The 12,368-nt window shown below is 49.6% G+C and overlaps 1 protein-coding gene across 3 annotated transcripts in view; it reads right to left on the minus strand.

Annotated features, from left to right (window-relative positions):
• The window catches only part of PLPP3 (phospholipid phosphatase 3), a 74,889-nt gene that overhangs the window by 2,820 nt on the left and 59,701 nt on the right, over nucleotides 1-12,368 (minus strand). For 2 of the 3 annotated variants that reach the window (XM_040470369.1, XM_040470370.1), the window contains one exon: nucleotides 11,984-12,160. The exons of the other annotated variant lie outside the window; for it this stretch is intronic. In XM_040470369.1, the coding sequence (XP_040326303.1) occupies nucleotides 11,984-12,160 (177 nt within the window). The remainder of the gene's footprint in view (nucleotides 1-11,983; nucleotides 12,161-12,368) is intronic. 3 annotated transcript variants of the gene reach the window in all.

Raw genomic sequence — 12,368 nt, forward strand, 5'->3', positions numbered from 1 at the left:
ATTCAGCAATAGGAGTTTGTATTGCGTAACCATAAGAGGCGGCTATCAGTCATGTCATTTAATAGGAAACACAGGGCAGATTTTTGAAATGGAGACTAGAGCACCTCCAAATTCCCTATGCCTAGCCAACTTTCTGGATTGCAAAGTCCTTGTCCTGCCATGGGTCATGCGCTCACTAACAATGATGGCACTGTGACTTCGTTCTGGACACAGTAGAGGCTAAAAAGTTACTTTTCAAATTTTTTTGAGAGAGAGTATGAGCTGGGGAGAGGGGCAGAGGGAGAGAGAGAGAATCCCAAGCAAGCATGCTCAGTGCAGAGCCAGATGTGGGGCTCGATACCCTGATCCTTGGATCATGCATCAAGGGTCCATGGATCACCCCTTGGATCACCTATCGAACCAACTTCCATGATGTCCTTTCTATAGTCAGACAGAGCATCAACCAAGTGCCACAGAAAGCACAGCCAGAAACTGGTGGTGCTGGTTACTCAGGAGATCAAGGGACCAGAAGAGGAACAGGAAATAGAGACTTATCAGCCGCTACAAAACCCTGACAACTTTAAAAAAAAAAAAGAATTTTTTTTTTTTTTTTAATGTTTATTTACTTTTGACACAATGTGAGAGACAGAGTGCAAGCAGTGGAGGGGCAGACAGAGGGAGACACAGAATCTGAAGCGGGCTCCAGGCTGAGCTGTCAGCACAGAGCCCAACGCGGGGCTTGAACTCAACGAACCGTGAGATCATGACCTGAGCTGAAGTCGGACGCTTAACCGACTGAGCCACTCAGGCGCCCCAACCCTGACATCTTTTGAATTTTGTACCCATTCTATACATCACCTACTCAAAGGTTTAATTATGATTTGTTTGTAAAAAAGTAATAAATAAGAAAATATGGCTGGGATGTTTCTGTGCTACTATCAGAAAGTGAAATGTTGCCAAGAAATGTTAACATTTTAATACATTTACAGCCCCAGTGCTATAGAATGTACCATTTTGCAAAGAAAAAAAAAAATTAAACCTTCTGTCCCTTTCTTTTCCAAGGAGGTGTGAACAGTGAGAACTCCTGGCTCCTAGTCCGGGCCAAACCCGAGAACCAGGAAAGGAAAGATGTGTACCCAACCCTGCCAGGAGGTTCGAGGCCCCCTGGCTGGGAATCCTTTACATGTGGTCCCCGAAGGAGCTTGCAAGTGCTTCCCGTATAAGGAAGCACTAACGACTGTGACTGAAGTTAAATGTGGAAATAATTACACTTTTCAACTCTTCTCTGACAGGTGCAGAGCCAATATCCCCATCTCCACCTGGAAACTACCCTCTCCTTCCTCCTTTACTTGGTTTTGGAGGAAGGCTTCAATCTAGCCCTCCGAGGCGGACTCTCAACTGCACTTCTTCCTGCCCAGCCGCCAGTGGCACCAAATGAGGGCTCTCACAGCTCCCATCTCTTAGAGATCTTTCCCCCAGCTTCAGCCCACCTGCTGAAGGCAAACATAGCAAGGGGATGAACCCCCAGCCCCCAATAAACATCTTCCCTCCGAGAATCTGACACCACCTTAATCTACTGGCTTATTTCCCAGTTTAATTTTCTGAGCTCATTATCTACCGCCTATTAGGGTTTCCGTTTCCCAGCTGCGAGACAGGAATAATACGGACGTTAAAGGCAAGAATGTAGGGGCCGCCTGGGTGGCTCAGTCGGTTAAGCGTCCGACTTCGGCTCAGGTCATGATCTCGTGGCTCGTGAGCTTGAGACCCCACGTAGGGCTCTGTGCTAATGGCACAGAGCCTGCTTGGGATCCTGCTTCTCTCTCTCTCTCTCTCTCTCTCTCTGCTCCTCCCCTGCTCACTCTCTCTCTCTCTCTCTCTCTGAAAATAAGTAAATAAACCTAAAGAAAATTATTGTTGAATTTCTTTTTTTTTTTTTTTTTAATATGAAATTTATTGTCAAACTGGTTTCCATACAACACCCAGTTGAATTTCTAAACTCCTCTCTACTGGAAGCAAGCATGCTGGCCTTGGGTCTTATCGGCACATGCAAATCCCCCAGCCTTCTGGGGAACCACACGCTCGCACGCTGCATGTACGCGGCCAGGCGGCAAGATGAAAAGTTGAGTCAGGTCCAGCAGAACCCCCCTTTAAAAGCTGCATTTCGCTTTCAGCGTGGCTTGAGCTTACACAAACACTTTTTTGGGATCATGAAACTCGATCCTGTCAAGACTCAAACAGGGCTCAGTCTTCCCAACGCTTGAACAGCAGAGCACAAAAAGGACTAGCAGAAGTGAAAACCTTGCCCCCCCGAGCAGTTCCATTTCCTGCAGAAGGTGCTCTCCACCCAAAAAGAAAACCCAGAGGCCCAGATGGGGAAGGGTCTATACAAATTAGGTAGCTATCTTATGTCCAGGGAACCACTCCCAGCCCACAGCCCTACTTCCACAGATCTCTGCTGTAGGAAGAGAGCAACATTAGATAATAAACACAGTGTCGGCGAGCCGGAAGTCTATACCCTAAGCACCAAGAAAAGCTCTTGTTTAAACTGCCCTGAGCATTTGCTTTCAATTCCATCTCTCCGATTCTTTGAATTTTATAAAGTGCTTTTTTTGAAAAATGCAACCAGTAACGCGTATTGAACATCTGCTCTGTGCCAAGCCCTGAGATTATAAAGATAAATATACCTAAGAGCCCTTTGCCCTCCCAAGCTCACAGGGCAAGGGGGGGGGGGGGCGCGAGAAGAGATCCAAGCAAACAGATAGTTACGATACAGTGTTTTAAAGATCATGATAGAGGGAAGCCAGGGGGGTTGAAGAATCATGGAACCCACACTGAAGGGGAGGGTGGGGGGCTTTATAAAGAAGGCTTCCCCCAAAGGAGGTATATTTGAGCTTAGCTCAGTAGGAGTTAGCCAGGTGGCGAACGCCAGGAATGTTGTTCTAGGCAGAGGAGCAGTGCGTGCAAAGGCACGGGAGTGAGAGAGAACAGCACGTTCAGGAGCTGCAGGAAACTCAGCATGGCTACGGCCACGCGGTCAGTAAGGCTGCATGCAGAGGAGACAGCCAGATCCTGAGAAGGCTCCTAGGACACATTAAGGAACTCGGACCTCATCCTCCTGGCTTCAGGAGCCACTGTCAAGGCTGTAGCAGAGAAGCAGCCTGTCGAGAAGGCTGTTACCTAAAGACGCAGAAGGAGTCAGAAAGGGAATGGAGAACCTGAAGGCAAGGGCACCAAGTCAGGACCCGCAGAGTCCAGAAGACGGGTCCCGCGCTACAACCAAGCCGTGAAGACGCAGAAGAGATGGGCTTCTGGAATGTGGAGAGCAGACGGCAGTTGATAAGAATTGACGGGGGTTGGTGTGGACGTGTGGAGGTGGATACGCGTGCAGGAAAAAGGCGATGCTTTCCTTCCTAGTTGCGCGTCTCACTCTAGAAATCTTTGCTCTTGCTCCCCCCCCCCCCCCCCCGCCGAACTCTTGCGGCGGGGGTAACCACGCCAGGGGAAAAAAATTCTACCTCCGTTTTCATCTGCCTTCTAACATTTGGGGTCCCTCTGACAGCACCTTGGGGAAGCAGGTGTGGCCTTCTTCTGAGTTAGAATGGCCAGGCCATTCTGGGACCCGAGTGTGCAAGATGCCCTGACGTACCCAAGCCCTCAGGAGACTGGAGTCCTTCGACCAAGAGCAAGACTCCGCACAAATGAGGCAAGTCCAGGCTGAGGAATCCCATTCGTTACAAAGAGGAGGTAAGAAGCATACAGGGAGCCACCATCCCCAGCGCACCACTGTGTCGTCCCGGGGCGCCCCCCGTCCAGCACATGCAGCACTGGCAATGAGCCTTGCCCACAAGGGCAAGACAGACTTGTCTTCAAATCCAGCCTCTGCCATTTTCGGTAAAATACCCAAATGAGGGACACAGTGCCCACCTCGGAGGGTCACTCTAAGGATGTGACGTAACAGAAGGCACAAGTGTTGACAGCGTGGTTAATAAACCATAAATAAATAAATAAATAAATAAATAAATAAAGGTTAATAAATGGGAGCCATGGCCACTGGCTCAGGCGTCCAGTGCCTACCTACACAACGTCACTTCTCCTTCCCCGCTCCTTGTGTGGGAAGACAAGAAACAAGAGAAGGAACTAGAAGAAAGGAAAAGGGGGGGGGGGCCGGCCGGTGGGGAAGACAGATGATGAAGAATATAAATAAGCCAAAAGGTAAAAGTTGAGCCAGACAGGAAGATCATACACAGGTAGGAGTTTTCCACAGGACAGATAGAATCTGATCTCCAAGTCCTATAATTTCCGAGGCTATTTTGGGGAATGAGTCAGCACAATCAAGAAGGAAGATGCCTCTGATGTCTTGCTGTCAGCACTCACTGGCCCCAGAGATGCCAGCCCCCCGGAGCAGAGAGGCCCTTCTGGGGTACGGCCTGGCTGGAGCTCAGCAAGGACCAAGCCGGCCAGAAACAAGAAGGCCGGTCGGTAGCAAGGTTTCCACTCCCACTTGCCTGCGAATGGCCACGTCGGCAACTTCTGAGGGTCACTTCGTTAATCTACCCTCGGTTATGACAACAAAAAAGTGTTCTTTAAATGTTTCTGGAGTCCTTGAGTGTTTCAACTCCTGAGAATGTGGAAGTTAGCTCCCTGAAAATAGGAATCACCTCCTCATACATTAAGGATTTTTATAAGCCCCTGTTGAGCTTAGATGCCAGCCCAGAGCAGCTAAATTATTAAGGAAGAATGTTAGAACCTTAACAACCAGAAGAACACGGAGGGTTGTCTATTCTGGTATTTCTCCAAATGTAATCCTCAGATTATCTGTTTCAGAATCAGCTGGCTGCCTCTTAAAAAAGCAGATTCCTAGGCCCACCCTAGGCCTACGGGAAGTGTAGGGTTTTAACAAACCCTATTTTAGTCTGTTATGCAGACTAAAGTTAGGAGAACCGCCAATGGGCACCCGATGGAGATAACACAGATGGGCTCAAATGCTAGATCTGCCATTTTAATGGCTGAAGGTCTTACACATCTTGTAATTGCTTTGAAAGCAGCTCCCGTATCTATACACTGGGTTTCGGGATACCTGCCCGGAGCTGCCTGTGCTTGCTCTTTGCTATCCACACTCAACGTTTTTTTTTAAGTTTATTTATCTATTTATCTTGAGAGAGACAGTATGAGCGGGGGAGGGGCCGAGAGGGGGGCTCCCAAGGAGGCTTCATGCTGTCAGCGGAGAGCCTGACGCGGGGCTCGATCTCATGAACGTTGAGATCATGACCTGAGCCAAAACCAAGAGTTGGACACTCAACCAACTCAGCCACCCAGGCACCCCTACCCACACTCAACTTTTAATGACCTTCCGTCTTAGCACTGGGCACAGGCTTTAACGTTTCCACTTTAGACCGTGAGCTACTCAAATGCACGAACGACTCAGAGCCCAGCTGTGGCCCTCAACAAATTCTACTCCACCCCCACGGGAGGATACAGTCCATGAGCTGATCTTTTTCTTTTTAACATTGTATTTTCAAGTAATCTCCATGCCCAGCACAGGGCTCGAACCTACAACCCCGAGATCAAGAGTCTCACCCTCCACCGACTGAGCCAGCCAGGCAGCCCTGTGCTGTTCCTTTTTGTAGACATCCCCATGCCTTGGCCTCAGGATTTCCTTTTGGCATCCTGCTCTACCATAATAAACAATCTCATGGATTAAGGAATCATTTTCTTTGCAGGAGAAAGCCTTGGGACCTGGCTCACCCTTGTGCCCCAAGTATAATAAGTGCTGTCTAAAGAAAAGCCATCTTTGGCAGCCCTGTCTTTTGACTAAATGAGAGCTACCCAGTTGCAATCATCACTTTTTGACCTCAGAAAAGGACTTCCAGTGGCTTTTGGCACTGGGGACTTGCCAGCATCTCATTTGAATGGTTTCCTGGTATATCTGAGAGAACTTGATGGGGGGGAAACGGTCACACTAGGCATCAGGCAGCAGGATCTGGTACCAAAATTGCTCCTGCTGTGTGTGACCTCAGACTAAGTCACACTCTTGTTGGGACTTGAATTTATACCAAATGAAGAGGTTTATAACTTCAGATGATAGATCGTCTCTGTATGTGTGTGCAAGCATTATTTAAAAATTCACCTTCCCATAGTTGTCAGGCTTCAGTGGGAGAATTCACATGAAAACACCTCCTACTGATGTAGGGCTACTCAAATCCTACCTCAGTTATCATCATTCATGACCATCACTGCTACTGAGGGTCATGGATGAAGTTAGTCCCACAAAAACAAGGTGTGTTTGGAACAGCGGAGGAGAGTTGGGGGCAATTCTGGAGGAGAACAGGGATCTGTGCCTGCCTAGGACCCTTCCAGGAAGGCGCTTCTAGGCTATGGCAAAGGAGGGTTTCTGGGAAGGCGGGGGGCGGGCACAGCACCAACAGCTCAGCTAGTGGGGAGCTACATCTAGCAAGATCTGGGCTTCCGGAACATGATGCTCAAGGATGACAGAGGCTGGGAAAAGCAGGGGCTCTGCTTCCAGAAGTCCTACATTTTGAAGCCTTCTAGGATCAGAAGACACACTGTGTTCCCATTGTTTTCACCCATCCCCATGTCTCTGCAACATTCCTTCCTCATGAAATGCCTTTCCTTCTCTTTCATAACTCATAAAAAAAATGTCCACTCATCAAGGTTCCATCTCCTCTAGGAATTCTTTCTAGCCTTCCAACACCCTCAGAATGAACTAACTATCCCCTCTCTTGTGCCCCCCATTGTCCCCACTACATCAGTGTTTTTCAAACCTCATGTCACAAGTCCTGAGAAAGTTACAAAATCCATTTACTGGGTGGTCACTACCAGCATTTGGGGTTTTTTTTTTTTTGGATACACTATCAGCATTTTTAAAGGTTGAATGAAAAATATTAGACTGTATCACACACAGTAAGGGTAAGTCTTATTTTGGGAAATTTTCCAGTTATGTGTGAGTGCTTCTATTGGGTTATAATGGAAAACATACTTCTTTTACAGTTTATTTATTTATTGAGAGAGAGAGAGAGAATGAGAAAGAATATTCCAAGCAGACTCAGTGCTGCTTGCACAGAGTCCAATGAGGGCTCTATCTCACGAACCATGAGATCATGACCTGAGCCGAAATCCAGGGTCAGAAGCCTAACCAAGCAAGCCACGCAGGCACCCTGGAAAATGTATTTATTATTACGGATCGTGGTCAAGTCTGGGGAAGCTCCTGCATTAAAACTCTTCAAGGGCCAACTCTTTTTAGCTCCAAATCTTTAAAACAAAGTATAGTACTTCCTCCATGATACACATTCAATTGATGTGTTGCATGTGGCAAGCACAAGCATCTTTTATTCATCGATTCCACAATCCAAAGAGAGTGGGATGTTATTATCATCCCCACACCCCACTATGGGGAAAGGTGGCTGAGAAGAAGTGACATGCCCATATGCCTCATTAGCAGGTGGCTAGTGGGATTCCCTTTGGAGTCTCTGACTCATCACTCATTCATCTCAGCAGTGGAATGAGAAACGAGATTTTCGAAGACACTGAAGATGGTGGAGGATCCAGTCATCATCTGTTGGGGCCACAGTTTGTCTCCAGACCTTGCTCCCTTCTCTTTCCCACATCACGGTCCTGACACCCCTACCCTCCTCAGAGTGGGGGCCCTGAGAAGGCAAGGTCAGCCCCAGGGCCTACTGGGCAAAGAGCTAGACTTCTGCATGGCCAGAAAAGACTTGCAAGGTCATTTCATCCATATTCCTGTGCCCAGACAACAGTGCGATCAATCCAATGGGAATAGATGGGAATCTTCCATTAGAGAAGGAAGAGATCTCACAAATTCATGGCATAGACCAAGCATGTTTGGAGTTCACGGTTTTAGTCCTATGAGAGAGAATTGTGAGCCAGGATCTGGTCCCAACTCTGCCACTGTGTGTCCTTGGGTGTGCCACACCCTCTCTGCATCCATTTCCTCTCAAGGGGGTGTCATCACCAAGTTCTTAACACTTGTGTTCTTGCTGGTCTCTTCTCCCAAGGTCACCGCACTGGGGCAGAGACAAAGAACGCCCTCTCCCTTCCCTACATCCTGGAGGAAGACAGCAGCACACAAAAGAGCGACTGCTAGCTGAGCTACACCCCCGGGGAAGAGGAAAACCAGGAAAGACTCTGCCGTGTGTTTATGACATTCGAAAACAGCTGCTTCCTCTGCTGCACCCACAGCAATGGCGGCCTGGCCCTGCCCTGACCCCTCCCAGGGCCCCATCGTTTGCCATCTGCTGGAGGGTCAGGGAAGAGGTGACCAGATAGGCAAGTTGTCACCAGACAGGAAATGAACTGATGTTTGTCGCCTCGTCGGAGTCCCTGGGTTACTCTAGGGGTGAGTCCAGCTGTAGGGCTCATATCTTGGTAGGGCTGACTGTGTGTGTGTGTGTGTGTGTGTGTGTGTGTGTGTGTGTAGGCAGGAAGGGCACTGCGAAGGTCAGTATGTGGCTGTGTTTGCATTGGCTTGCCTGACTGTGTGTTTCTGTGGTTCTGATCGGAAAAAGGATGGATGTCTATGTGTCTGGGTACTGCTGGGTCTGTCCATGCGCCTCTGGGTCTCTCTACCTCCAGCCACACGTGTAAAGACCTACATCAGTGTGCAGGCCTATCTGACCCCGTGTGCCCATGTCTTCGTGTTCAGTCCGTGATGCCACATAGGTTTTCTGTTTGTGGTGAGTGCCATCGGCTTCCCTCTCTGGAAAGGTTCAACTAGCGAGCGGTGGGGTAGGAAATCGGATCTGCTCTTGCTTGACACGTGGTTTCCGTCTAGACACATGTGCTTGCTGTGCAGGACTTACTCTCAGAAGACCTGAGTAAAAGTGCTAAGCTGTCACAGCCTGTTGCCCAAGGCTCTGCAGTGACTCAGCCAACGTTCTAGGGTGATGCAAGGCACCCACTGGGACTTCAAAACAAGTCCCAGCCCCCCAAAAGAGGCCATCTTCGTGGGCACTGCAGGAAGACGGTTCCATCTGAGAAGGCAGGTAGTTTACTCGCTACAAAGTCGGCCGTGCCTCTCAATCTCTGTGGGAGAAGGTCCCAGAGCTATCACGCCTCCAAGGTCCATTCACAGGATGAGAAAACTAGGCTCAGAGGGGAAGTGTCTCGCCTGAGGTTACAAGTTCACTCGTCACACGCCCTCTTTAACCAAGGCTAATCAAGCACCCCTTGTGCCAGCCACTATATAAGGCCTGAGGATGACAAAGAGCTGGAAGGTGAAGCCACAGGATTCTGCTAAGGCACTGGCAGCCTGGTTCGGGAGACAGACATTTGAGCAGGCACCTTCAACAAAGCCAGGCTGAAGGCCACAGCAGGAAAACCATGAAAAGGGCCACGGGAACAGGAGGAGAAAGTTAGAGAATTCTGTCTTCGAGGAAGATGGCGGGAAACGTGTGATAGACTAAACAACGGTGCCCCAAAGATGTCTGTGTCCTAATCCCTACAACCTGCTAATATGTTACCCTCCATGGCCAAACAGACTTTGCAGGTGGGATGAAGTTGAAGACCTGGAGATGGGGAGATTTCCCTGGATCACCGGGCGGACTCCATGGAATCTCCCGAGCCCTCCTAAGAGGGAGGCAAGAGAGTCAGAATCACAGGGGGAGATGCAGTGACAGAAGCAGAGGCCAGAGAGAAGGAAAGAAAGACCTGGAGGGGGAGGAAGGGGCCATGGGCTAAAGAACGCAGGCAGCTTCCAGGAGGAACGCAGCCCGCCAACACCTTGATCTTAGCCCAGTGAGACCTATTTTGTAATTCCAAACTCGAGAACTGCCAGAAAATAAATCTGTGTGGTCTGTGCTGTTCCGCCTCGGGTTAACTCTGGTTGGCCTTCAGCCCCAGTGACCATCCTTCCTTGCCAAGTGCAGAGGGCAAAGCTTTCAAGTCAGGGAGCACCTGGGAGCAGCCATCGACCATGGGTGAAGGATCTGGAATGGGGCCAGCACAGAGTAGGGGCTTAGTAAATGCTCGTACCAACTTCCTCTCCTCAGCTACAGTCAGCCAGAGTCAAACAGGACAAAAGTCAGACCTCTCATTTCCCTTGTTGAAAATAAACCCCGGTCCTCCCAGATACTGTCTCATTGTGCATGGAGAGTGCTATAGGATATGAAAGAGGCAGGCTACAAAGCATCTCTGCACCTTTTTAAACTGGGGGTGCAGGAGACCCTAACTAGGACAGCAGCACGCGGAAGAAACCACAGCAGCAGGCCGGTGGGCCGGGTGCCTGCCAAGAGCACGGCTCAGAAGGCCACAGTCAACAAAGGGTTACCCCCTCGAGCAAACACCCGTCCCCTGCTGTCACTTCACATTAAAGCATCAGAGACTGAGCTGGCCGGTGACCGATGCTCTCATTTAACGGTTTGCTCCCCCAATTTCTCTCCCTTCTGACCTTGACTGAAAAAAAAAAAAAAAAAAAAAAAAAAGGAAGAAAGAAAGTGATGAACAAAGCCATCAAAAGAGGCAAGTCCTTAGGCCAGGATTCTCCTGCCAAAACTGACAAGCAGCTCAGACACGACTTTCTACCTGGTGCCCACTCGATCGCCACTACTCCCTGCCCACTTCCTTCCCCCTGCACCCGGCCCTCGCCTGTAGCCGAAGCACCGTGTCCGTATCTCCATGACAGCCCCGTGCTGTGTTCTAACCCCTGTGCTGGCCAGGCGGTGGGAGCGAGTAGACTGGGATTTCCTTGGAAGCAAGGCCCGTGCCTTATTCATCCCTCTGCCTCCAACACAATGTCTCTTGTAGTGTTCTCAAGGAAGAGGAGAGCCACCCATTGACTCAAGCTTTCTGTGGATTAAAGACTTATCTACTCTGAGCAGACTCCCTGAGAGGCACTGGGGAGACGGGGAGGACAACAGTGTGTCATCTATGGTCCCTGTCCCCGGGGAAATTTACAGTCTAAAGGGATACACACATCTGCAATGTCAGCACAGGGTGACAAACGCCATCACAGGAGTGAGTGGGAGAGGTGATCAAAGGGAGACTCGGGGCAGCAGCCAGGTTTAGAAATGAAGAAAGGCCAAGGGCTCGTCTAGATCTCTATTGTTCATGAGTCTTACTGCGAGTGGGCAAGGATTATACGAACAACACAACCCGCATGTGTGGTGCCTAAACATCCAGCCACGACTGTGCTCTGAGATTCTCACTGGCCTGGTGTGAGCTCCCCAGAGTGGGGCCCAGGAAGGCACGGTATCAGAGCAGGAGCTCCACCATGTGTGCTGAATAAACCCCTCAAAACTTTTAGCAGGCAAGAAAAGCAGAGATTCTTGAGGGGACAGAAGCTCAGAGAGCTGGGATGCCTTATGCACATTCACAGAGTCAGGGATGAAATATGGGAAAAGGGTAACCCAGTCACCTGGAGCAAATGAAAACCTGGCTCATCCCGAGGCCATTCTCTAGGTACAAGGCCTTCTCTTGATCTACAAGGCCCTTTAGCTAGCCAAGGTAAGGCTCAGCCTTGACCAAGCCCCCTCCTGTCTAGCCAACACCACGTTTAGGGTCTGATCAAGTCACCCTAAAGGTCACACTGGGAAGGGTGGAAGTTTCCCAAGATTCTGAATTCAACTCAATTTTAAGTGTCCACCAAAGCAGCACGTGAGGACTGAGTCAGGGACCCAGACTCTGCTGGTCACCTGACATGTGACCTGGGGCAAGTTTCTTCCCCTCTCAAACCCTAAATGTCCTCATCAATAAAGTGAGCAAGGTGGCCACTATCAAAGATCTCTGGCTGCAATGCTCTATGAACCCAAACCTGAGGACTCACAGACTCTGCTGAATGAAATCTCACAGGCTGGAAGGAAACAGAAATGACTTTCCTTTTACTGAAGGGGTCCTGGGGCGGGGTGACTCTTTATACACCAAGCAGAAAAAAGGATTGAGAGCTCCCTAGCTTTGGTCACTGAGCTGGAAACATTTAACAAGCAGGCGGTGTGGGGCTCTGCGTGTGTAGTAAGAATACGATGCTACTCACTATGCAGCAGGCCACCAGGGCTCCTTGAGCAAATCCTGCAAGCACATCGCTGGGATGGTGCTTGTGGTCGGACACACGCGACAGTCCTGTGTAAAAGGCCATCATGATCAGGGTGAACTGCAGGAGGGGCCGGAGCAGGCGGGCCCCTCGCCAAGTGAAGCGGGCCTGAAGGTAGAGCTGGGCAGAGGAGAGAAAATGAACAGCTCAGTGCATTAGAACACCACGAGGACACACACTACACTTCCATTAAATGGACCCATCTGGACCTCAGGTGGTATGTTTTACAAAAAGCATTCAGCTTGGATATGACCTCACGCCAGTTATTTAAGCCTTGAGCCTCAGCTCCCATATGGAAGAAAGAAAGAAAGAAAGAAAGAAAGAAAGA

This window comes from Herpailurus yagouaroundi, unplaced genomic scaffold (assembly GCF_014898765.1).
Source record: "Herpailurus yagouaroundi ecotype Mexico unplaced genomic scaffold, PumYag 77, whole genome shotgun sequence".
Taxonomy (NCBI): domain Eukaryota; kingdom Metazoa; phylum Chordata; class Mammalia; order Carnivora; family Felidae; genus Herpailurus; species Herpailurus yagouaroundi.